At 41.7% G+C, this 27,225-nt stretch overlaps 1 protein-coding gene across 1 annotated transcript; it reads left to right on the forward strand.

Moving 5' to 3' along the window:
- The first annotated feature begins 60 nt into the window (after nt 1–60).
- NOL9 (nucleolar protein 9) lies at nt 61–26,959 on the forward strand. The gene is made up of 12 exons (XM_037828640.1): nt 61–483; nt 1,569–1,788; nt 2,162–2,289; nt 5,549–5,684; nt 5,807–5,903; nt 6,518–6,615; nt 18,676–18,837; nt 19,039–19,333; nt 19,746–19,857; nt 21,528–21,705; nt 22,802–22,935; nt 23,596–26,959. The coding sequence occupies exons 1-12, from the start codon at nt 67–69 to the stop codon at nt 23,743–23,745; spliced, it is 2,127 nt and encodes a 708-aa protein (XP_037684568.1). The 5' UTR covers nt 61–66; the 3' UTR covers nt 23,746–26,959.
- The last annotated feature ends 266 nt before the right edge of the window (nt 26,960–27,225 follow it).

Here is a 27,225-nt window from a genome sequence, read left to right on the forward strand (position 1 = left end):
CGATGGTCCCGGGGCGGAGCCGCGAGATCTCGCGAGAGCTTGGCGCGGGAGGTGCCGGCATCCGGCATGGAGGACGCGCCGCACCTGGTGAAGCGGTTTCCCCGCCGCTCCGTGTGGCTGCGGGCCCGGAAGGTCCGGCCCCAGCTAGTTCTCAGCCGCCGGCCCCGCCGCCGGGTCGGGACCCTGCGATGGTGCAGCCGGCGGCAGCTGCGGCGCCTGCGGCGGCGGCTGCTGCTGCAGGCCCAGGTGGCAGGCGTGGACTGGAGGGAGGCCGGCTGCCCAATGCCCCGCGCCGTGGCGGCGGCGGCGGCCCGGCGGCCCAAGACCGCCGCCCCCTGCCCAGCCTCGGCCGCGACCCCCCGCCCAGCTCCACCTGCGACCCCCGACCCAGTCCCGGCCTCGGAGTTCCCCTCGTCTCGCACCATCCCGCCGCCGGTGCTGGCGGGCCCGGGCCGCGCAGTGGTGCTGCTGCCGTTCCAGCAGGTGAGTCGCTAGAGGGTTGGAGATGGAGTCCCCGGCGGGGTTGCAGTCCGGGAGAAGACCGCGGTCACTCCTCTGCGTATTCTCCAGCTGCAAGTCCAGTCCATTCCCCGCGGCGGCAATGCTGAACTGCGGCTTAACAAGGACCCTTGCTCTGGGGAATGTAGGCCTTCAGGGCTGAAAAGGATTCTAGTCGTAATAATAACAGGTCGCTTTTACTGGGTGCCAGGCTCTAAGTGCACTAGATGTGTCGATGCATTTAATACTCCGAGCTCTCTGTGGAGTGATAACCATTATTATTATTCTTCTTAGGTGTTAGAACTGCACAGAGATATGGGTTAGGTAACTCGCCAGAGGTTATACGGTAAGAGGCACAGCCAGAATTCAGGCCCAAGCAGCCTGATTGTAGTGCCCCTGTTTTTCACCAGGACGCTAGTATGCCATGTCTCCGTGTTAAGCAGAAGTGAAAGGGGCGAGTTTTGCCATTCAGTGGGCCTTTGTAAGGAGAGGGTGTTGGTGTCTGTCCGAGCCATGAGGACGGAAGGGCCAGGTTCGCGGAACCCCCTTGTTTTTATGTGGCGCTCTTTGCAGCTGCTGTGGGGTATGATCTTAGGTTGAAAGTATTAAGTACCCTTTGTCTAGTTTATGGATGGATGAGTAGAAAAATGGGGGTAGGAAAAACACAGACAACAAAGGCACCCACTGTTCTTTTTTACTTTAATTGCTCTTTTTCACTTTAATTATTATTATTGTTATTTTTGTGTGTGTGGTAATGAAGGTGTCAGGGATTGATTTTGGTGATGAATGCACAACTGTGTTATGGTACTGTGAACACTCGAATGTACGATTTGTTTTGTATGACTGCGTGGTATGTGACTATATCTCAATAAAATGAGTTAAAGAAAAAAAAACTCATGATAAAAAAAAATATTAAGTACCTGATGATAACCTAGTACAATGTAATCTTTTACTTAGCAACCAGCCACCTTTTAATATGTGAATAGTGAGTTAAGATTTTTGAAATTTTCAGTTGTTGCTAACAGAACCTGTCATGTTATTTCTTTCTGTTTCTTTCCTTTCCCTGCTAGTCTCTAGTTTTTGGCGGGCTCTGTCGTGTGACTTGCCTGTATGGCCAGGTGCAGGTGTTTGGTTTCACCCTCAGCCCTGGCCAGCCTGCCTGTGAAGTCTTCTCTGCCTATACCCATTGTCTCCTGGGTATCAACTCAGTTCATTACTCGATGCCTGAGAAAAGCAAGAAGGAGGTGAAAAGGGAAGCCCGAACTTTGCTCAAAGCTCATCTTAACCGGGGTAATGAAAAGAACTGGGTAATTTACTAAGAGGCTAATAATTTTTAGATGCTTACTGTGATCTAGGTATTGCACTAAGCCCTTCATATTGTCTGTTTAAACCCAATGGTCCTGAGAGGGAAAATACTATACTGTTTTCACCATTTTACAGATGAGAAAAATTGCCTAAGGCCAGCAGCTAGTTTGCGGTAAACCTGGATCGCTTCTCTATCCAGATGTGTTCCTTTTGTGCAGTGTAGCCTCCTTAACAAAGGCTTTCAAACATAATTCGTGCTCTCAAAATGTTTGCAATGTAGCCGAGGAGGTGGCAGTACTAAAGGGCAAGGAATTGAGTGGAGTCAGCTTCCTAAGGTGGTTTATCTTTCTGTTCACAGGTGAAAGATGTCAGTTGATGAAGTATTTTTCTCCTCTGTGTTCCATTGTGTTGCTAGAACGTCTGAAAACCTCAACTACAAACTTCATACTCAGTCATCCAGGTTTATCTCCCATTTTCTTACAAGAGGTAGAACCAGTTTTCATTCATAGTTTTGCTAATTTACTTGCACCAAAACAGTGCATCAAATGACGTTTGTAAGACACTTTCTTGAAAGATGAGTTTGTTGGTCGTGTAGAACATAAGGTCTGTACACAGTTAAAAAACATACAGCATAAAAAGGTGTAGAATGAAAAATATTTCCCTCCCCCCTCCTCAGTTTCATTTCCCAGCAAAAGCTACCTTTTCATATTGTAGTTTGTTTATTTATTTTGGTGTTTGTTAATGATTATCTTTATGAACTCAAATAGCATGCTTAATTAAACCTCTCTTACTTGGTTTAGGAACTTGAGACAGTATAAATTTTTCCTGAGCTATGAATACGGAACCTAAATGTGTTAACACTTTCTTCCATCTCTCTTTCCTCGCCTCCAAGTTTTTGCTGGCCATCTTATTGATTTACCAAAGTCAAGTTCTATCCTTGTAATTGTCTTCCATGAGCGAGTAAGTTGAGTCTAAAAGTTGGAGGCCAATATACCGTATTTATAATTCTCTCTTTCAGTAGAGTGCCTGCTGTTTTCTTGGTGCTGGGTATACATCAGTGACAGACACAAATCCTTGTTTCCTGGAGCTTATAGTAGGAGAGAGGCAACAAGCAAGGCATAGGTTGATAGGTTGTATATTAAAGATCTGAGTGCTGTGGAGAAAAACAGCAGGGAGTGGCGTTCTGAGGAGGAGGAGAGGGGGGCATTCAGGCAGCAGAAATCACCAGTGCCAAGGCAGGCTAGGGGAGGCCGACAGGGCTGGAGGCAGTCGAGGGACTCAGGTCATGCAAGACTCAAGGCTTTTACTCCGGGTGGGTGTGAAGCCACTGGGGGATTTGGGGCACGGGCATGACAGAAGCTGCCTTAGGTTTGAATGGGATTACTTTGGTTGCTGCGTTGAGAACACTGAAGGTAGAGGCAAAGGCCAGAACAGGGAGAAAGTGTAAAAAACCGTTTCTAAAATCAAAGCAAGAGCTGATGGTGGCCTCAGCCAAGGGAGTAGTTAGAGGTGTTCCAGTTCTCGATATGTTCTAAGTGCAGAGAGCCTGCAGGATTGGCAGACAGACAGGCTGTGCGGTGTGGGGAAGAATCAGGGAGTAACCCCAGGCCTCTTGGCCTGAGCCGCTGGGAGCATAGGGTTGCCATTTACTGAGGGTGGGGGGCTGCCAGCGGAGCCCGTTTGGATATGCTGACTTGGAGATGTTCAGTAGACATCCAATTGGAGTTATCAAGTGGTCAGTTGAATATGTGAGTCTGGAGTTGAGGGAAGAGGTTAGAGATTGAAATTTGGGAGTCCTTATTCGAGTAACAGTGGCTGTGACATGGGACATTAACCAAGGAAGCTGATGTAAGTAGAAACAAGAAAGTTCAAGGTCTGAGCTCTGGAGCACTCCAAGAATAGGTCTAGGCAAAGATGAGGGAGTAGTAAAGGCAACTGAGGAGGAGTGGCCGTTGGCATTAGCAGAAACCCAGTTGAGTGACATCCTGGAGGCCAGGCAAGAGCCTTCAAAAGAGATGGAAGTGAGCAGCTGTGTCAGATGTTGCTGTTGGTAAAACGCAGACTGAGAAAGGATCGTTGGATATAGAACCATGATTTGGACAAGGAAGGGTTCATGGTTTGCTGGGGGAGTGGAGGAAGCCTGACTGGAATGGGGCCAAGAGCTAGGAAGAGAGGAACTCAAGGGTTTATCAGGAAGATTTTTGTCTTTGTAGAGTTCAGCTGTGAAGGGAGGAAAGAAATGAAGCAGTAATTGGAGGGGGAAACATGATTAATCATGAGAGGTGTTTTTTTTTTTAAAGATGAATGAAAAAAACACAGCATGTTGGAACACAGGTGGGAGTGACCCAGAGGAGAGGGGACACCAGTGAAGCAGTAGAGAGAGGCCAGAAGAGCTGGAACATGTCAGTGATGGGTTCTGTCCACGTGGAGGGGTTGGCCTTAGGCGCACAGGCACTTCATAGTAGCCAGAGAAAAGACCCAGGATAGGGCTGGAGGCAAGTAGAAGTTCTCCTCTTGTTTCCTTTAACCACGAAGTAGAACCCAGGTCCCCAGAGTGTGAGGGGGAAGTAGGCAGGTGTGCAGTGTTTGCAGTGAGAGAAGATAGAAAGTGAGAGCAGGGCAGTGAGTGGATTGTTACGATTGTTATAAGGATGTAATTTCATTTCCTGCAGAATCCACTAGTGTGATAAGGGCCATAGAGGAGGAGGTGGATTCCCGTGTTACCATAACTTTGCCACTTGAAAGTGAATGTTCCAAATGCCCCACATCAAACCGACTTCTTTTTTCATTTATTTTCGGCTTTATTTTTTTTTTTCTGTGACACATTCAGCCATCACTGTTGTTTGTATTCTTTATGCTTAGCCTCCTTTTACCCTGTCCTCCCATGTGTTCATACATGCTGGAGTAATTTTTTCATATGAGGTGGATAGTAAACTTCAGATTACTTCATTTTATAAAGTGGTTTTATTTTGCCCTCAGTGATTGATAGTTAAGCAGAGTGTAGAATCATAGGTTCAGAAGAATTTATCCTCAAAACTTTTAAAGCCTGGCTCCACTGTGTTCTAGAATCCAGGCATGCTGATGTGAGGTCACACGTCAGGCTGATTCTTGTTCCTTTCATGACACTTTTATCCTCAGTGTTGGCGAATTGCATGAGCAGTGGCTCCAGGTGGTCCTTTCTTCATCCTTCTCAACATAGTAGGCTTATTCAAGCCGAACCTCATCTGTGTGAGCTCAGGGATGTGTTTTTCCATCTCTTGGGTTGCATTCTTCCTGGTTTTCTGGTGTTTCTGTGAGAAAGTTCTTAACTGCATGGATCTCTCTGCCACACCCTTTCACTATTTGCATGTGCTCTGTCTTGGTCTTTTTGCTTTATATTTTTGGAAATTGCCTTGGCTTTATTCCAGGTCATCAATCTGGTCTACAGTTGTGGTCTTTCTATTTAATTAAGTCATTAATTTTTCTTATGGCAAACCATTTTCTTTTCTTTTTCTTTGGAGTCTCTTGCGGGAGTGATGGTAGCCTGGAAGTGAGTTTAAGCTGTGAAAACAGGCACATGGATGAATTCAGGAGGAGTAGCGCCGACAGGACCCGCTGATGGGTTGGATTTGGGTGCGTGAGATAAAGGGAGGGATCAGATTTGTCTTTTGTACCCCACAACTCTGTGGGGCATTTTAATTTAGAACTGAAGAGAAATGTCTGCTTTTTTTTCACCTTTCCTTAAAGTTTAAATTGTTAATTTCAGAATCCAGTCCCCAAAATTACTGCTGACTATTTAACCTTGAGGTCTGTCGGCATTCAGAGAAGCAGAAGGAAAAATGGCCTTCGTTTGACTGAGAGTGTCATTTCCGCAGTGGAAGAGTTAGTCAGTGTTTCTTGTGGTAAGTAATACATACTGGTAAATTTAAGCATTTTTTTCCACAAAAGCTTCAGTGGATTACTGCTCATTAGAGTCCTAGAGAAGATGACTAATTCTACATGTCAATGTTTGTTTCACCTCCAGAAGAAGTAGATGGCTGCCCTGTCATTCTGGTGTGTGGGGCTCAGGACATTGGGAAGTCAACCTTTAATAGATATCTGATCAACCAGTTGTTAAATAGGTAACAATTCTTTTATTTCTTCCTTTGATAATACTGCTGGATTTTGGCAGTAGAATTTTTTATTTAAAAAATTTGAGAGGTGTGGATGTTGACTTCTAGAGAGTATATACAACCGCTGTACCCGTCTGCTCAGCTGAGTGATGCCATCCCTTATTTTAATGTGTTTTAGAGTGTGTGGTGATGCTCTTAGGGTGTATCTACCTTGCCTTGCTGTTAGGTGAGCTAGCAGATGAAGACACTTGGTCTCAGCAACCATATTTATCCAGATGATATTTCCAAATCTGTATATTCAGAAGCAGAGATCAATTTTGTTGTGTTTTAAAGATGTAACTTTAGGAAAGACCAAGTTGTATTCAGATTATGAATGGGCACTTTTTACCATGCCACAGCACTTTTTCTCTTTATATTTATGATTAGTAGTCTGAGAAGAAAAAAGTTGATGGCCATCTTTGGTACATTCTACCTGGAAGGCTGCATAGGATGCATTCTGCCTGTGGGTTGTTTAAAAATCTTAAAATCTGACTTCTTCTTTCTACACAGTAAAGCTAGTTGAAGATTTTCTGTCTTTTAATTTTTTTTTTTTTTTTTTTTTTTTTTTTTTTTTTAATTTTCAGTGTTTCCTGTGTTGACTATATGGAATGTGACCTGGGGCAGACAGAATTTACTCCTCCTGGTTGCATTTCTCTACTTAATGTTACAGAACCAATTCTGGGTATGTATTTTTTAAAAGTCTTGGTTTTGTAAAATTCAGAAGTAATGATAATGAAAAACTCAAAGAATATAAAAGCATAAAATGAAAAAGCAAACTTCCCCCCTACTAAATTCATTATTGACCTATTACTGCTCCCCTAGTCCCTGAAAACAAATTATGTTCCTTTTCTCGGGTTACATTTCAGTAAACAGACTAGTATCCATTTTATTTTACTTGAATTAGAAACACACTTTTCCCTAGAATTAACATTTTATATAACCCTAGTACAGTTATCTAAAGCAAGAAGTTAATGTTGATACAGTACTATTAACTAATCTACAGACTATTTGAATTTCACCAGTTATCTCACAAATATTCTTTTTCTGGTCTGAAATCCCACATTTCATTTTCTGTCTCTGTATGAATCTATTTCTGAAGTCTCTTCAGCTCCATTGATCTTTAATCTGTCTTGATGCCAGTACCACGCTGTCTTTATTAGTCCTCTAACTTTGTTTTTCTTTTTCCAGGTTGTTTTGGCTATTTTATGTCCTTTGCATTGCCATAAGAATGTTTTGAGTAATTTATTTTTTATTGTGGTCAAATATATATAACATGAAAAGCATGTAACCATTTTAAGTGGACAATTCTTTGACGTACATTGACAAATAGCCTTTCACCACTATTTATTTCCAGACTATTTTCATTATCCCAAACCAAAACTCTTTCTCATTTAGCAATAACTCCCCATGCCCTTTTCCTCCCACACCTAGAAACCATTATTCTGCTTTCTTTCTTTAAGGATTTGCTTATACTAAGTACTGCATATAAGAGAAGTTATACAGTATTTGTCCTTTTGTGTCTGGCTTACTTCACTCAACACGATGTCTTCAGGATTCATCCACGTTGTAGCATATACCAGCATTTTGCTTCTTTTTATAGTTGAATAATACTCCATTGAATGAATATGCCACATTTTGTTTATCCATTTGTCTTTTGATGGATACTTGCATTGCTTCCACCTTTTGGCTATTGTGAATAATGCTGCAAATTGGTGTACAAAAACTCGGTCAGAATCCCTGCTTTCAGTTCTTTTGGATTTATACCTGGGAGTGAAATTGCCAGGTCATACGGTAATTCTGTATTTAACTTTCTGAGGAACCGCCAGACTGTTCCACAGTGGCTGCACCGTTTTTGCATTCCACCAACAATGTACGAGAGTTCTTGTTTTTCCGTATCCTCTCAAACACTTTTCTGTTTAAAAATGTTTTGTTTTTTTAACTTTATTTATAGAAAAATTAGAAAAACAACAGAAAAACCCACATTTCAAAAAAAAAAACAAAGGATTAAGAAAAATTACCTAAAATAACTACTTTGCTTCCAACATGTCCCTACCATACCCCAAGAAAATTAACAAACCATAACCAAAGGAATAAGAAAACAAATAATCTAAAATAACTACATTCAAGCTAACTTTTAAAATGCAATAGCTCTTTTACTGTATCAAAAAATTAAAAAAAAACAATTAAAACAAAGGAATAAGACAAACAAACATCTAAAATTGCTTCCAGTGTGTCCCTACCATACCCCCAAGAAAATTAACAAACCCTAACAAAACAAAGGAGTAAGAAAAACAAATAAACAAAAATAACTACATTGCTTCCAACATGTTCCTACGAAACCCCAAGAAAATTAACAAATGATAATCAAAGGCGTAAGAAAAACCAAATAACCTAAAATAACTACATTGAAGCTAATTTTTTTAATGCAATAGCTTTTTTTTACTGTATCAAAAAATTCAAACAAAACAAAGGAGTAAGAAAAACAAATAATCTAAAATAACTGTATTGCTTCCAACATGTCCCTGCCATACCCCAAGAAAATTAACAAACCCTAACAAAACAAAGAAATAAGAAAAACAACCTAAAATAGCTACATTTTTGACATGTTCCTACCATACCCAAGAAAATGTGCAAACCATAATCATTCCTGAGCATTGCCATAACATTGAGATTACCCTCAATAGCTTGTCTGTTCTTATTAGATTTTTGTTCCCCCTTCACTAGTTGCTGTCTGTCTCTAGGCCCTCTACATTCTATAATATAAAGTATTTATTTTACATTTTTCACAGAGTTCACATTAGTGGTAACATACAATATCTCTCTTTTTGTGTCTGGCTTATTTCACTCAGCATTATCCTTCTGCATGACCATTTGCTTCTGTCTTACAGCTTTCAGAATCTTCTCCTTGTCTTTGGATTTTGACAATTTCACTTCGTTGTATCTTGGTGTGGATCCGAGTCTATCCTGCTTGGAGTTTGTTGAGCATCCTGGATAGGTATAGACTTGTCTTTCCTCTGATTGGGGATGTTTGGGGCCATTATTTCTTAACATACTTTTCCTGTCTTTTTCTTTCTCTCTTGTCCTTTTGGGACTCCAGTGATGTGTGTGTTGGTTTGCTTGATGGTGCCCCACAGGTCCCTCAGGGACTGTTCATTTTTCTTCATTATTTTTTCTTTCTGCTCCTCACACTGGGTAATTTTAATTATCTTGTCTTCAAGTGCACTGATCCCTTCTGCTGCCTGTTCAAATCTGCTGTTGAATCCGAGATTTTCGTTTCAATTCCTATACTTTGCAGCTCCAAATTTCTGTTTGGTTCCTTTTTGTAATTACCTTCTCTTTATTTTGATCAGACAGTGTTTTCCTAGTCTCCTTTAGTTCTTTGTATCTGCATTCCTTTAGCTCATTGAACATTTTTAAGACAGTTGATTTAAAGTCTTTGATTAATAATAGTTCCAATGTATGAGCTTCTTCAGGGATAGTTTCTGGCAAATTTTTTTTCTTCCTGTGAATGGTCCATTCCTTCTTGTTTCTTCATGTAGTTTGTAATTTTTTTTGAGAACTGGACATTCTGAATATCATGTTGTTATAACTCTGGAAATCTGGTTCTCCCACTCCTCTTGGATTGTTAGGTTTTTGTTGTTGATGATGGTTGGAGCCATCAACTTGTTACTCTTTCAAAATATTTTTGTTCCCAAATGGGGAACAGAAAGTGACAAGAGAAAAAAAGTAGATAGTGCCTCTGTACGACTTCTCCCTGAGAGGGGTTGGATCCATGGCTGTCCACAGAGCCGCCCCCCCCAGCCATCTGAAGAAGCTGATTAGTAGCCGTGATCAGCAGTCAGACCACACCCCACAGATGTTTGTGCACTAAGTCTTTAAAGCCCACACTGGTACCAGCAAACCGTACCAGGAGCCCAGGCTGCAGTCCCGACCCCTGCTTGCTCTGCAGTTCAGAGATGGGGGGTGGTAGGCGCTCCAGGAGAGTGGAACTCGCCAGTACTTATGCAGTTTGCCAGCCTCTTCCTCCTGCTCTTCCTCAGATGCTGCAGTTTTCCAATAGATACCAGTGTTCCAAAATAGGTGATTCAGAGAGTTCTGCCGTTCAGTACTTGTTTGGGGAAGGATTGAATCCCGGAGCTTTCTAACCTAGAAGTCCTATCCTGTACTTTAAACTTTTCTGTGACATTTCCGCTTAGGTGGTTTCTTGAAAAAAACAAATAGTTGGATTTTGCTCTTTCCTTTTTATACAATACCTGTGCAGTTGTCTTTTCATGAGAATTTAATCTGTGTACATCTATTGTGATCTCTGGTAAATATGGAAATATTTCTACCATCATATTTATGTTTTAAAGCTTTCTTGTGTCCTTAGTTGAGTGTTCGTTGTCCTTATTTTTTCCTTCACTGTTTTCTGAGGTTTATGTGTTCTTTAGTCTGTTGGTATTTATCCTTAAATTTAACAAATTTATGTAAATTTTGAAATGTCTGAAGCATATAAGACAGTGTTAGCGGTTATTAATTCTGGGTGGTTAGTCTTCTCCTATATATGTATGTATTTTTTTTTATATCCTTGCCACCAACATAGAAGGGGTATTTGTTGACCTTGCCTGATGTTCCAGCTCTTCTCCTTACCCACATATTCCAGGTTTTATTGAAGTTATTTGAAATTTTATTTATTTGTGGTTCATTTTGTCTGTGAAATAGCTCAAAACTACATAAAAGGATAGTGTCGCAGCCCAAGAGGGCCATGCCAGTCCAGAGGCCAAAGAAGACAACAAGCATTTTCTGATACATGAACTTTTATTCAGGGCTTATTACAGGGTGAGAAGTCGTGGAGAGATCGTGATGGCTCTCTCAGGCCAGGCAGGCATCGTGTTCACGGGGAAGAGGACTGAGCGATGCAAAAAGGGCGGAAAGCCTTTTATAAGGGTTTAAGACACAGGCCTTCCTAAGGGTGGTGGGAACATAGATGCAGGAACAGGTTACTTTGACCTGGGAGGTGGTGCAGGAAGGACTAGAATAACACTTGAACAAATTACATTTTGCTCTTTTTGTGAGACTAAGAGCCTCTCACTCCCTGCCTGCTTGCATAAAGTTACATCTTAAGGTCAATGTACCCTTTTTCTCTTTATTGGCTTAGAAAGACAATAGGTTAAACATCTAGCTGCCTAGGTCATGCAGACTGCTGTGCACCAAAGATCTGCAGGCCTGTTTTGCTCAGGCCACGGGTTGCCAAAGATAGATAAATAATATATTAAACACCTATGCTGAGCTTAACCATCACACTATGACAGATGTTTCAAGTTCCCTGGGTCCGTACCACCACCATCAAAATCTTCTCCCTTCTCCCAGATTATACCAGACGTTTGTAACTTCCAGGTATTTGTTCTTTAGATATATATGTATGTAACATTAGAAAATTTGTAATGTTTTTCTATTTTTTAAAACTTTAAAAATGCATATTGTATACCCCTTTTCAGCCTGCATTTCTCTCAGCATTTGGCTTGGGACATATCCATGTTAACTGTGTATTGCTCATGTCTCATTCGTTTCACTGTCATGTAATATTTCATTTTGTGAATAAGATATGGTGCCTTTTATCCTGTTACGACTTTTTCCCTTCGGTTTTAGGATCCATTTCCTACTAATGCTTTGGACTAAGAAAAAAATCTCTGTTGCTCGTCACTTTTTTTCTACATGTTTTTTTTTCTCCCTTTCTTAAATTGTTTATTCTGATTGTTTTTCATTTTGCTACAGAATATCCGGAAATAATTTCAGAGAGAGTACTTGGGTGGCATACTCTGAATCCTTGCAAGTCTGGAGAGTTTTTGTTTTGTTCTGGTGTAGATAGTTTTGGGGGGTAAGGAATTTTAGGGGCCGAGTCCTTGTGTCTGAGCACTGGGCAGCTGTTCTGGGCATTGCACGGGATGAGGGTGAGGGTGTGTGATTATTTCTCTGTTTCTCTGGCATCCCTGCCTGTGTTCATAGTGCGCTCTGGCCCAGCCTGTGCAGCTCATCGTTTTTTTGTAATATTCCTTCCTCGAGTCTTGTCACCCTAAACATTATTGTTGTTTTTAAACGTTTTACTTCTGAGTGTGTGTGTTTGATTGAGGATAGGAGAAAGCTTCCTAGGGTGCCTTCATCTGTCTCTTGTCTCTTCCACACTGTAAGTTCCCCTTCAGTCCCCTTTCTCCCTCAGTGTTTATTCACGGAAGAGACTGGGTTATTTGTCCTGTTGAGTTTCCCACGGTCTGGATTTCGCGGATTGCATCCCTGTGGTGGTGGTGGTTCACGTGTGCTTCTGTCTCCTTCTTGTATGTAAATTGCAGTCGTCTTCAGCGATGCTGCACTGACCACATGTGTGTATCACTTAAGATGTGTCGCAAGTGCAAATTCACACTGGATTTGGAAAACTTAGTATGAATTTGTTTATGGTAATTATTTGTTGAAATAAAAATATTTTGGATGTACTGAGTGAAGTACATTATATTATTAAAGTTAATTTCACTTTCTTTTTACTTTTTTAATAGGTGACTACTAAAAAGTTCAGAATTCTACCTGTGGCTGGCATTGTATTTCTTACATTGCATTACATTTCTCTTCATTGCTGGTCTGGAGTCTTGATCTGATTTGGGGTTTTCATTTGTTTTTAGAAAGATTTCTTGGGTTGGAAGAATCTTTCCTCAGAGCACACGATGTCTGCTTGTTCTCGTGATGTTAGTAGCCAATTCTGAGTGAAGCCTAGATGCATTAGGGATCACAACATTTTGATTCTAATGCTCCTTTTTTTCTTTTGTTACCTGGAGTACCTCTTTAAGGAGAACCTTCCATTCAATGCATTTTCTCTTGTTTTCAGACTCATTAGGAACATGGGTTTAAATATATTTGTGTTTCAATCCATTTTGGTTATACACCATATTGATGCTCAAAACTATTGAATTTATTTTTGTAATACAAATTTTAAAGCTTATTTTAAAATCACAGTAATACTTGTGCATGATAAAAATAAGTTAAAAAGCACAAAAAGGTATAAAATGGAAAGTGGGTCCTCCCGTTCTTAGTCTTTCCTAATGGAATCATTGTTACCTCTTAATTCCTTCAGGAACATTTGTACATAACTGCGCATATACACGTGTGTCCTTTAGAAAATTATCCATACACACTTCTTCACTCGTTTATTGTCACTTACCGTACTGGAAGGTTTTTCTTCCATAATAGCATGTACAAAGGGGCCTTATTATTAAAGGTGGCATACAGTTCCATTGGATGGTTGCTCCGTTACTTAACTAGCCCCTGTTGATGAACAGTTGGGTTATTTCCGGGGGGGTTTTGTTTGTTTGCTTTGTATGATAAACGATAGGGTAATTGATATGCTTCTGAGGTACCCTTGCATCTACTGCGGAAATATCCAGAAGATTTATTGCTACCGCTGGGGTTGCTAGCTTAAGGTAGAGCTTTCCCTATCCCCCTATTCACTTATACAAATATCAACATGCACCCACAGATCTCTGTTGTATTCAGTGGGGTGTAAATTGTTACTATCATTATTTATTTTTTGGTTTTTTATTTGAGAAGTTGTAGCTTTAAGGAAAAATCATGCAGAAAATGCAGAGTTCCCATACTCCCTCACACATGCAGTTTTCCCTATTATGAACATTTTGCATTAGTGTGATAAGTTTTTTACAATTGATGAAAGAATTATTATAATTATACTGTTAACTATAGTCCATAGTTTACATTAAGGTTCACTGTTTGTGAAGTATAGACTTACGGCTTTGATTTTTTTTAAAAGATGTTTATTCTGATAACAAATATACACCCTAAAATTTCCCCTGTTAACCACATTCAAATATATAATTCAGTGCTATTAATTACATTCATAATGTTGTGCTACCATCACCACCATCCATTATCAAAACTTTTCATTGCACCAAACAGAAACTCTACCAACTAAACATTGACTCGCCCTTTTTTACCCCCACCCTGGTCCCTGAACTTGCTTATTCTAATTATTTCATATCTGTGGAATCATACAGTATTTGTCCTTTACGTCTGGTTTATTTCACTAAACATGATATATTCAAGGTTGATCCATGTGGTTGCATGTATCACAACTTCATTTTTATGGCTGAAAATATTCAATTGTATGCCTACCACATTTTGTTTAATCATTGATTAGTTTTGGACACTTGGGTTGCTCCCAACTTTTGCTCTTGTGAGTAATGTTGCTATGAATGTTGGTAGGCAAATGCCTGCTTGGGGCCCTGCTTTCAGTTTTTTGGGTATATACCTAGATTTCCGGGTCATATGGTAATTCTATAGTTAACTTTCTGAGGAACCACGAAACTGTTTTCTGCAGTGGCTGCACTATTTACAGTCCCGCCAATAATGCACAAGTCTTCCTATTGCTCCACATCCTCCCCAACGTTTATTTTCTTTTTTTCTAATGGTAGCCTTCTAGTGGATGTGAAATGGCATCTCACTGTGGTTTTGACTTGCATTTCCTTAATGGCTAAAGGTATTGAGAAACTCTTTATGTGCTTTGGGTTCATTTGTCTATCTTCTTTGGAAAAATGTCCACTCAAGCCTTCCCCATTTCTTAATTGTGTTGTTTGTCTTTCTGATGTTGAGTAGTGGGATTTCTTTATTTATTCTGGATATTAAACCCTTCTCAGATATTGTGGTTTCCAATTATTTGTCTCCATTCTGTAGTTTGTCTCTCCACTTTTATGATGAAGACCTTTGATGCACAAAAGTTTTTAATTTCTATAAAATCCTATTGATCTATTTTTTTGTTGTTGCTCATGATTTTTCATGTAAAGTCTCAGAAACTATTGCCTAATGCAAGGTCCTGAAGATGCTTCCCTACATTTTCTTCTAGGAGTTTTATAGTCCTGGTTCTTACTGTTAGGTCTTTCATCCATTCTGAGTTAATTTTTATTTGTGGTTGAGGTAGGGGTCCACCTCATTCTTTGGCATGTGGATATCCAGTTTTCCCAGCACTTATTGTAGAAGAGACTATTCTTTCCACATTGAATGGCCTTGGCAGCCTTGTCTGAAATCAGTTGGCCATAGATGTAAGGATTTATTTCTGAACTCTCCATTTGATTGCATCAGTCTGTGTGTCTTTCCTCGTGGCAGACCATAATTACCATAACTTTGTAATAAGTTTTAAAACCAGGAACTCTGAATTTTCCAACTTTGTCTTTCTTTTTCAAGACGGTTTTGCTATTCAGGGGTCCCTTCCCCTTCCATATAAATACAATGTTTGACTTTTCCATTTCTGCAAAGAGGCTGTTGGGGTTTTGAATGGGGCTGCGTTGAATCTGTTTTTCACTTTGGGTAGATTTGGCATCTTAACGATACTTAGTCTTCTAATCCATGAATGAATACAGGCTCTTCTTCCATTCATTTAGGTCTTCTTTGGTTTCTTTTAGCAATGTTTTGTAATTTTCCATGTATAAATCCTTTACATGCTTGGTTAAGCTTATTCCTAGATGTTTGATTCTTTCAGTTGATATTGTAAATGGAATCTTTTCCTTCATTTCTTCTCCATATTACTCATTACTGGTATATAGACACTCTACTGATTTTTGCTTGTTGGTCTTGTACCCTGCCACGTAGCTGAAGTCATTTATTAGCTCTAGTAGCTTTGTAGTGGGTTTTTCAGGATTTTCTCTGCATAGGATTATGTAGTCTACAAATAGGAAAAGTCTTCTTCCTGTCTATTTCAGATACTATTTTTTCTTTTTCTTTTCTTGCCTGGTTGCTGTAGCTAGAACTTTCAGTACAATTTTGTGTAACAGTGGTGTATAACAGTTATTCTGGATCTTAGAGGGAAGCTTTTATTCTTTCACCACTGTTAGCTGTGGGTTTTTTTTTTTCTTAATTCAATTTTATTGAGATATATTCACATACCATGCAGTCATCCAAAGTATATAATCAGTTGTTCACAGTACCATCATTGAGTTGTGCATTCACCACCACAGTTTTTGAACATTTTCATTACTCCAAAAAAAAAAAAAAAAGGAAAAAAAAAACAGTAAAAAAGAACACCCAAAACATCCCATCCCCCCTATTATTCATTTACCTTTTGTCCCCATTTTTCTACTCAGCTGTCCAGTATACTTGATAAAGGGAGAATGAGCCACAAGATTTTTGTAATCACATGGTCACACGTTGTAAGCTACGTAGTTATACAGTCATCTTCAAGATTCAAGGCTACTGGGTTGCAGTTCAAGTTTCAGATATTTTCTTCTAGCTATTCCAATACACTAAAAACTAAAAAGGGATATGTATATAACGTGTAAGAATAACCTCCAGGATGACCTCTTGATTCCATTTGAAGTCTCTCAGCCACTGAAACTTTATTTTGTTTTGTTTCTCTTCCCCCTTTTGGTCAAGAAGGTTTTCTCAATTTCACAATTCCAGGTCCAGGCTCATCCCCAGGAGTCATGTCCCACATTCCCAGGGAGATTTCCACCCCTGGAAGTCATGTCCCACGTAGGAGAGGGCAGTAAGTTCACCTGCAGAGTTGGCTTAGAGAGAGAGGAGCTGTGGGTTTTTGATGCATGCCCTTTGTCGTGTTGAGGAAGTTTCCTTTGATTCCTAGTTTTCTAAGTGTTTTTATCAAGAAGGGGTGCTGGATTTTGTCAAATGCCTTTTGTTTGTAATTGAGATGATCAAGTGTGGGTTTCTTTCTTTCCTCTCTTTCTTTTATTCCTTCCTTTCCTTTCTTTTGTTTGTTCCTTCCTTTCCTTTCTTCTCTCTATTAATGTAGTGTATTACATTAACTGATTTTTCTTATATTGAACCATCCTTGCATTCCTAGGATTAATCCCATTTGATCATGGTTTAATAATCTTTTAAGGTGCTGTTGGATTGGATTTGTTACTATTTTGTTGAGTATTTTTGCATCTATATTTATAAAAGATATTGTTCTGTAATTTTCTTTTTTTGCAGTATCTTTATCTGTATTAGGATGATGTTGCCTCATAGAATGAGTTAGGAAGTGTTCCCTCCTCTTGAATTTTTTGGAAGAGTTTGAACAGGATTAATGTTAATTTTCCTTGGAATGTTTAGTAAAATTCTCCATTGAATCCATCTGGTCCTGGGCTTTGCTTTGTTGGGAGGTTTTTGATGACTGAGTCAGTCTCTACTTGTTACTAGTCTGTTGTGATCTTCTCTTTCTTCCTGAGTCAGTGTAGGTAGCTGTACGTTTCTAGGAATTTGTCCGTTTCATCTAGGTTATCTAATTTGTGGGTGTGCAGTTGTTCCTGGTATCCTCTTAGAATCCTGTTCTCAGTAGGAATCTCTCCCCTTTAGTTTCTTACTTTAGTTATTTAGTCATTTGCATCCTCTTTTTTTCATTGTCAGTCTTGCTAAAGGGTTTGGCAGTTTTATTTCTCTTTTTCAAAGAAACAACTTTCAGTTTTGTTGATTGAATTTTTTTATGCTCTGTTTCATTTATCTCTGCTGTAATCTTTGTTATTTCCTTCCCTCTGCTTGCTTTGGGTTTACTTTGTTCTTTTTGTAGATCCTCCAGTTGTGAGGTTGAGTCTCTGATTCTGAGATCTTTTTTAACGTAAGCATTGAGAGCTCTGGATTTCCCTCTCAGCAGTGCCTTTGCTGCATCCCGTAAGTTTTGTTATGTTGTATTTTCATTTTCATTTTCCTCAGGGTGTTTCCTAATTTCCCTTGTTATTTCTTTCTTAATCCATTGATCATTTAAGAGTATGTTGTTCAATTTCCACATATTTATGAATTTTCCAGTTTTTCCTTTGATTTCTAGCTTCATTCCATTGTGGTTGGAAAAGATACTTTGTATGATTTCAGTACTTTTGGATTTATTGAGACTTGTTCTGTGACCTAACTTTGGTCTTTCCTGAAGACCCGTGTGCACTGGAGAATGTGTGCTCTGCTGCTGGGGTGAAGTGCTCTGTATGTGTCTGCTAGGTCCAGCTGGTTTAGAGAACCGTTCAGGTCTTCTGTTTCCTTTTCAATCTTCTGTCAAGATGTTCTGTCCATTATTGAAAGTGGTATATTGAAGTCTTCTACTATTAATAGAAAATCGTCTGTCTCTCCCTTCAAACCTGTCAGCATTTGCTTCCTATATTTTGAGACGTTTATGCACTGGCAGACTAGTGTCCTGGTTAGGAGTAGGAATTCTGGATCCTGGCTGACTGAGCTTGTCTCTGGCTGGTGTTTACTAGCTGCATGACCTTAGTCAAGTTAATGAATCTCTTTCTCACTTTCCTCATCTGTGGAAATGGGATAATAACACTACCCATCTAGTAGGGTTTTAATGGAGATTAGGGAATACATGTAAAGCACCCTAGAAGGTGGACAGTGCTATATTCCAACGGCGACCACTGTTACTGCTTATCCTTTCATTTGCACGCAAGCCCTGCAAGGGTGAGACATTTGTGTTGCTCACCAGATTCACCCCAAGTCTCTGGGGCAGTGCCCAGTGTGTGTTAGGCGCCCAGTCCATGTTGTACAAATGGCCATATTGGGACAGGATTGGTTAACCCCATATGTGAAAGTGATTAACCATGTATGTAAAAGTGAACATGTCTCTGTATTAAGCTGAAAGCTTATATCTCAGAAAATGGAATTACAGCTATTCCTATTGGTAGCATGGTCTCAGATTTCCTAAGGATCTTTTTCAGTGATGATGGCTGAAACTCTCCCCAACTCTTAAAAAGATAAGGTTTGCTAACTCTTTTAACTTTATCTTCTTAAGGACCACCTTTCACCCACCAGAGAACACCACAGAAAATGGTGTATTATGGGAAACCTGCTTGTAAAGAAAACTATGAAAATTATATTGATACAATAAAATATGTGTTCAGTTCTTATAAGAGAGAATCTCCTCTGATCATCAACACGATGGGATGGGTGACAGGTAAGCCACCGTGTGCACATTTGACAGGAGGGGATGGCTACCTCCTCCAAGCTGTTTACTGTCAGATGTTGAAGCCCGGTCCTGAAACTTTCTTCTCATTGATCATTTCTTTGTCTTAGACTAAGCGTAACAACTTGCTGTAGGAATGTGTAGTTGTTCTGCATTGCACTGATTGTGCTTGTGTCATCCCTTTCCTTGCAGACAACGGGCTTTTGCTCCTCATTGATCTCATCAGATTGCTGTCTCCCAGCCATGTTGTTCAGTTCAGCTCTGCCCGAAGCAGGTACATGCCAAACCTCACCCCCGACTACGTGGATGACGCTGACGGCTTGTACACGAAAAGCAAGCGCAAGGTCAGAAATAGAGGCTTCCAGCTTCCAGAAGCAGAAAGCTTGGAATTCACTGACGAAGAAAAAGAGAGTCCAGTTGTGTTTACTGGATACAAGCTATTGTGTGTTGAATCAGAATTTGCATTTAGAAAAACTCCACGAAACAGGTAAACAAAGAACCGTCATTTGAAGAGAGGATCAAGTTTTCTTCAGTTTAGCAAGGCCTTCTGTTCTCAGTTCCTCAGAAGAAGATCTAAATTTTTCACATCTCCATCACAGCTATATATTTACAAAGGATAATTAGTTGCTTTCTGAACCAGTATTTCCCCAACTGAAATGTTGGAAGGCAGCCTCGTGGCTCTGGTTGCCGAGAGCTGTGACTTTAAAAAAGTCTAAATGTTTTCCCAACAGAGCCATACCAAAGCAGGGTCTGCAGATGTTTAGGTGGTGAACATCTTGATAAACAAAGCCCCATTTTCTTTGTAAATATAGTGTCTGTAGTGACCAAGCGGGAGGTGAGTGGGAGGCGAATGTGTAAGGTTAAATCTCTACTTAACCTGGTTCTGACTTCCTTTTCAGAGAGTTACATAACAAAGTTCTTCGTGACCTGGCAGTGTTGGGTTACCTTGGCCAACTGCAGCCCCCAAATCCAAAATCAGTGTATCCTTTACATGGCCTGACACCATATCAGGTAATCTGAACTCCTGTGGGAGAAACCGTCTTTATGTTGTTTATATCTCCCATGTGCCAGACACTGCTCTTACCACTTCACTGACATTCTCAGAATAGCCTGAGATGCTGGTTCTACATACAGTTTTTCCTCATTGTATAGATAGAAAACTAAGACGCAGAGATGCCAAGTAAGACAGCTGAAATGGCAGAGCAGGAATTCAAAGCCAGGCAGCCCAGCTCCAGAATCCTCTCGGCCATTGCATGCTGGCTAGGAATATTCTAGCTGATCCTCATGCTGGCACTGGGACCTGAACCCACGAAGTCCAGCTGCTGTCTGTGGTGCTCCTGCTTACTGGCTATGTGGCTCGGGTTCTCATCTGTAGAATGGGGTAGTGGGATAGGGCCAGCCCCTCGTAGAGTGTCCGGATCCAGTGCATGTTCAGGGTGGTGCCTAGAGAACCCTACTAAAGTGTGGACAAACACCAGAGTATTCACAACTCGGAATCCCAACTGTTGAGAATTATTTGGAGAGGAAACCACCATAACATTAGGATTCAGGATGATGAGAGAATAAAAATAGCAACTGGTAGCCTTTCTTAGATACTTGCTCTGTGCTGCACTCCATTCTAAACCACGTGGGCTGACTGATTTACTCACAGTGATCCTGTTATTATCCCCATTTTACAGATGATAAAAACGAGGACAGGGACGTTGAGTCAGCTTGCCCAGAGTGGCATAGTAAAGGCTGCCCTAGCCCTCTGCTGCTGGCCTCTGCGTCTTGAGCGCACTCCGTGCCCCTCACTGTCCAAGGCACTTTCCATGGACGGCCCGTTGGCTCTTCATGGCAGCCCTGTGAGGTAGATGCTGCCATCATACGCTGTTGACAGCTCAGGAAATCGGCCCTGCCAGGTGGCGGCACCTGCCCAGGGTCCCACAGCCTGAAATGGTGCACCTGGGTGGCAGGGGCTGTCCCCTGGGCTGATACTGAGGCAGGCCCCAGGCCCAGGGCCTCTGCTCTGAAAATCCAGGACAGTTTGTTTGATGGCTTTGTGTTTCTGGAGTCATTTATTCACTTGGAGGGGCTCTATAACTCAACTGAAACTTACCTGCCAGTAATTTAACTTCAGAGCCTCTAAGGGTCTCATTTAATTTTTGAACCTAAATGGTATGTGTTACAAAATATCTTCTCTGAAAATTTGGAATTACCCAGAAAATGCTATGTTAAAGGTGGTCATTTTATCTTGTGCTCTAAGAATGTGATCCAGTTTTCTGTACTTAGAAGTTTCTATTAAGAAGTCAGGGTTTTTCTCAAAAATGGATTTTTATTTTTTTCACTTTAGGAGACCTCACAGTGAAAGGGTATTTGCAGTTATTGGTTTGGATGTCTGCCTCTACTTTAACTCATTTAGGACAGCTCCAAGCATGGATTTTGTGCATCCCTTTGACAAAGTTCCAGGCATTTGGTTTAGATTTCTACCAAGTGTTGCTGGTATCCAAGAACTTGGTGTGCATTTCTTAGGTTCTTTGTGTTAAAGCAGTGAAACACTGGTTAGCGTTGTTCTTGTTTATAGATAACTTTGTGGGAGACAGTTTGGCAGACATATCTTTAGGTAGCTGGCTAGTCAAGTTAAAAAAATTACCGTCTTTTAAAGTTGAATTAATGGAGGGAGATGCACATTTATTTTTTAGGTCCCTTTCAATGCTGTCGCGCTCCGAGTCAGCCACGCAGATGTTGCCCCCACCCATATCATGTACGCTGTGAACGCCAGCTGGGTGGGGCTGTGCAAGATCTCAGACGACGTCAGAGGATATGCACACGGTCCCATCTTACTCGCCCAGACTCCCATGTGCGATTGTTTGGGTTTCGGTGAGTCTGAGTGTGAAAGATGTCTATAAACTTAATCAGATCGATTTACTTCCTTAACAGCAGGTAACATTTGTCCTGACCTAATGAGACTGCAGCTCTTGTCAGTGGAGTGGCCAGAGAACTCTTTCCTCTTCTCAACAGTGGGCCTTGGGGCTGGAGAGCCGGAATTATAGGCTTCTGCAGGGCCTGGTCACAGCTGCTGTCTTCTCCCTGACGCTTTTCCTCTAGGCCATCCTACCCCAGCTAACTGTTCCTGCAGGAACGCTGCAGTACAGCCACAATGTCTGAGTTCTCAATCTGTATTGCCAGTGGACCTCTCCATTTGGATATCTAACTGCCATGTAGAAATCGATCTGTCCGAAATGGAGCTCCTGATCAGTTCCTCAACCCCCTCCCTGCTGCACCCCCTGGCCCCCACCCCTATTTCCAATTCCCAGGCCCGCTCCTTCATTCACTGCTGTTTACGTGAGACCCCAGGGTCCTCCTTGACACCTCCCCTCCTCTGTTTCCTGTTACACAGAAATCCAAAATCTGGCCTGTGGCGACCAAGGCCCCACGGGATTTGCTCCCACCACCTCCACCAGCCCTGTCTCACATTGTCCCCTGGCTTTTGCGGTCGATAATGACAATGGGTATTTTATGGAAGGGTGCTGAACCTAGGTAACCCAAAATTAGCAAGATCTTTCTATAATTAAGTAGACATTTCAGATTTGTAGAACATTGTACTCTCCAAAAGCACTTTCACGTAACTTACATCATTTTGTATAGAACCCTAAAGAAGGAATCAGTTATGGCAAAAAGTTAAGTCATCCTCTTTGTATCCTTCGGGGGTTGATTTTCTCCTGCCCAGTGCTTGCCTTACTTAGAAATGATTAATCTAGGCCTTTGGCATGTAAGCCATTTTAATTCCTCACAGCTGAACAAGGGAAAAGTTCAAATAGTCTGCATTTTTTAAAACTGCATCTCCTGACACTTTGTTTTCAAAGCAAAACAGAGTTGGTGTTGAAACTATTTTAAAATCCTCTCTGCCACCCTTAGTGGTGGGCAGGTTTGCTGTCTTTTAAAAGGATGACCATGTTGTCAATGTATCTTCCAGGAATTTGTAGAGGGATTGACATGGAGAAGAGGCTTTACCACATCCTCACCCCCGTGCCTCCAGAAGTGTTGAGAGATGTGAATTGCCTGCTGGTCGGGGCCATTTCCATTCCACACTGTGTCTTCAAGGGTCAGGTGAGTGCTCCTCCCAGGGACATCCCTGTGTAGAAGGGAGACCCTGAACTTGGGCCGAGTCACATGAGCAAGTCATCACTGGGGAAACTTAAACTTTGTCGTGGGGCCTGAATGAGGCAAGCTAGAGTGTCGTCAGAGGCCATGAGTCACTACCACGCGTGGTTAGGACCCCAGGTGATGCCATCATTGCGGGAGTAGGTTGTGTGGGGAGGAGAGCAGAGGTTGCCTCTCTAGGGTTACCTCTTCCTAAGGACGGTCTTCAGATGCACCCTTGGGAAGGCAGTGGGTTGCCATATTGGCCAAGGGCATCCCAGGGGCATTGCTGCGGCCCCAAAGCCAAACTGCAGGGGCTACAAGAGGAGTGGGGAGGCAACAGATGTTCCTGATTTACCTGCTTGTTTTACGTACTCATGAGAGCCACACTTACTCTCAGGCTGTTCACATGTTGGTTGGCATTGAACTGGACAGGAAGGAGATACGGTTGCAACTGCGCAAGTGCTTTTTGGACCTGAAGGGAGGTGGGGAGCCATTGTCTTAGCACGAGAGGGCTTCGCTGAGACCTATTCAACATTGCCCTCTGGGGCAGAGGTGGAGTGCTGCAGACTCTTCTTGGCTGAATTTGGCACGTTTCCTTGCATTTTCTTTGTGTTTCTGTTTCAGAAAGGGGTTGAAGGGACAATACCTTACATCACAACAGATTATAATTATTCGCTTCCTGGAGCAAGAGAAAAAATTGGAGCAAGAGAGCCTGAGCAAGTGTATGAAGAGAAAAGACATCCGAAATCTAAATTCTATCGAAAAATAAACTGATACTGATGTTTTTAACAAGGGACAAAATTCATTTGCCAGAAAGCTTGATTTATTTTTCCCAAACCTAACATCAACCAGCTTGATGGTTTTTATGGAAATGAATGTTGCACTTATCCAGCAAACAGTATTTTCTGTATAACTCATGAATATGTTTAATGTACATATTTTAAAGTCTCTCTCATCTTCAGGCTACATGATCTAGAATTTCGCTGTAGTCTTCCATGTTGTTAACCGTACTTGCTGTCTGTTTTATTTTCTGAAAGGATAAAGCAGCAGGAAAAATTCTATACACCATTAAAACAGGAATACAGTTGATTCCTCAAAAAGTTCTTCAAGGATCTTGTACTTGAAATCAGGAAAAAAATAGGGAAATTGACACTGCAAAAATGTACCAGGGAGGAAGGAAGGCTGAAGCAAGAGCTCAAGGATAATGGGGCCAGAGCCTTGCGGTGGTCCCTGCTGGAGGATGTGCCGGTGGAGGGAGCGGGACCCCCCACCCCAACCTCAAGGTTCACCTCCTTGGAGTCCCAGCGGATGGTGACAGCCCTCTGGACATTCTCCTCTCTTGTTTGATTCCACATAAGTCACCTGCTCTTCACATGGACCAAGTGGGACGGGGGAATTGTATTTGGTCTGTTACATCAATCTGGGTTTGATAGATGAAAGTCTGGCCTCAAGAGCCCTTAATATTATTTTTTAGGAAATCCTGTGGTTTTATCCTGAAGAAATTGCTCTCAAATCTGAAAAGCCTTTCTGGGGGGTTCTTTAAAACTAGGATTATCCTAAACAAGTTCTCATCAGGCCAAAGGCACAACCATGGGGAGAGCTAGAAATGAGAGTATCTGGAAGGAGGACTGGCGGGCCAGCTGTAGAACAGCCCTGTCCTTGCTTCCAGGCAGCTGGTCCCCAGCTCCTGTGCAGGAACAGCGCTTCTGTGTCAGGCTTTCTCCCGGGGTACAGAAGACCCTGCTGATGGTGCCATTCTCCCCCACGGGAGAAAGCCATTCTTCATGTTTTCCTGCCGTTGGGACTTCTCTAAAGCTGGAAGTGATTTTCATAAACAAGAAAAATTGGACCAGGTCCTATCAATTCTACATTACAGACTGAGACATTTAGTGAGGCAGCATTTCAAATTGGTTTGTGACCATATTGTTAGAATTAGTAGAAAGCTTCCTAGTGTGATAATGTTGAAGGATAGTTACTGGGGTGCGAGTTTTATCATTTCTGTTCACTTAAACTGGGGATTACCAATGTCTTAAGTACTCTGTGTGGCCCCTCGGCGTCCCCTAGACCCACACGAAAGCACCTGCAGGTAAGCCCGGGACCCCTTTGTCCCTCTGTGTGGATAGTTTGGGCACCTTGGAGATTACTGGAGGTCTGGCATTTTAAGTTGTCTTATTTACATCCAGATTTGTGCTGTGTTTTTCTATCTTGGCCTTGCAAAGACTTAGACAATCTGCTGCCATTACCTGTTTGCCTCTTCCCCAATTCCTTGTATCTACAATGATAATGTACATGATTAGCTTCAGGTTTCCAGAAGAGTGCAGATGGAGGCCGTATAATTTGCATTTTTATTCAAGTCAGTTTTTATTTTTATTAAGTCCAGGTTTGCCTTTAGCCTAATGTAAGGATGAGAATGTCCTGTCCCCCAGTCCCCATCAGTAAAGGAAAAGCGCTTTCACTAGAGGGCGCTGTCAGCCCTCCTCAGCCACTGCGCCTCCCCGGGGGATCCCAGGGTCCTGGTGGCTCTGGTGGCGGCTCTGGGGTGCTCCCCGTCAGACCAGCAGTGCGCCCCACACCTTGAATCTGTCCTCTTGATTATCACGGTCAAAGCTTTAAGGACATGCAGAGAAAGGACAGGATTAGGCTTTTCATTTCTTCAGTCTGTTGTGGTTCCAAGTAGGTGGTTAGGAGTTCTACGTTGGGTTATTCTTTACAGAATTAGCTTCTGCGTGTGATTGCCAAAGCAGTGAACATTTATTTCAAGAAAATTAAAGAAATAAGTGGCCTAATCATCTGTTTTTGAAGTTCTTTAATTCTTTTAGAGCTCCATTTATGGGAAAGGTAGATGTGATGATAAATGAGAAGGTTCTCAGTTTCTAGGTTTATTTTATTTTGTAAACAAAGATAGTTTTGTTTTTCACAGCTGCCCACCCTTTCAGCCCTCTGGGAAGCTGGGAATCGATGTGTACTCTGTGACGCCTGCTTGGCATTTAAACATTTGAGACGAGACAAGGGTGTTTGAACAGGCTTCCGAGTACCTCGGACTATACTTGCAGGGTTCCTGTTGGGAATTGGCCCTCTGGAGAGGCTGGCGCTGGGTAACAGGCCCCTGGCTGGGCAGAGGGGCCCGCATTTTCCACTGGGACCCTTCTACGGGCCCCTTGCCTAGCCTCAGACCCTCAGGGGGTTTTCTACCTTTTGGGCAGCATTTAATAATCAGACTAGATGATGTGAACTGGACAATCTGTTAATTGTCTAATAAAGATTTTTTTTCTTTAAAGGTTTGTGTGGTAGTAGTGGCTAAGCAAGTAGTCTTTAATGTTGAACTCTGAGTTCAAATCCTGGCTCTGCCACTTGCTGGCAGTGAAACTTTGAGGGAGATAGTTTAACCTTCTGAGTCCATTTCCTTCATTTAAAGATGGGATAGTCGTTTCTCTGAGCGTTCCCGAGTGAGGATTAAATGAAGTCTGTCTGTCCGTAAAGGCTTAGCACAGTCTCTAACATGTAGAAAACTGCCAGAAACTATTGGTGTGTTGGACTCTGGTTAGATTGTGAGCTCGGAGAAGGCAGGGACCAAAACTCTATTCCTCACAGTTGTGTAAAACGACCCAGAAGCTAAATGGCGGCTCCACGGCCACCAGGCAGGTGCCCTTAAAACTGTTCTTGGGCTGAGTGTCCTGTTTTCAAAGCAGTCCGGGAAGCAGGCTCCGGGGCCTCCCCTGGGGCTTCCATTGATGACACATTCCAGGGGATTCTTAGACCCGCGTTTCTGCTTTTTAAATCTTATAAACAATTTACACATGTAGAAAATTATCCTTAAGTCCACCCCCACACAGATAATCACCATCAGTGATGTCTCGTCTGGTGGTGTTCCGTGCATGTGTGTGTGGTTACAAAATTGGTGTCCTGCTGTGTGGTTTTCTATCCAGCTTTTTTCCTTTTAACATGTCAACTTCTGTATCATTAAATATTGTTGAAAACATGAATTTAATTGCTGTGTCATTTTATTGTGTAGATAGACCATTTTATTCGACATTATTTAAATATGTAGGAGAAATTATGATAAAAACAATGAAAGGGGGCTGATGAAATCTGGGCTCCAGAAGTGGGAAAACTTAGGAAATTCCTGCAAAACTCCTGGGCCTTTTTTCCACTTCTGTATTGAGTACCAGGAGAATTTGATTTTTCTGTTTGGGCCCAGCATGTAAGCTGAGAGGGTGCTATATCCTCTGGACTGTCTTGAGAGTATGTTAGAAG

The sequence above is a fragment of the Choloepus didactylus genome, chromosome 2, assembly GCF_015220235.1.
Source record: "Choloepus didactylus isolate mChoDid1 chromosome 2, mChoDid1.pri, whole genome shotgun sequence".
NCBI classification, from domain to species: domain Eukaryota; kingdom Metazoa; phylum Chordata; class Mammalia; order Pilosa; family Megalonychidae; genus Choloepus; species Choloepus didactylus.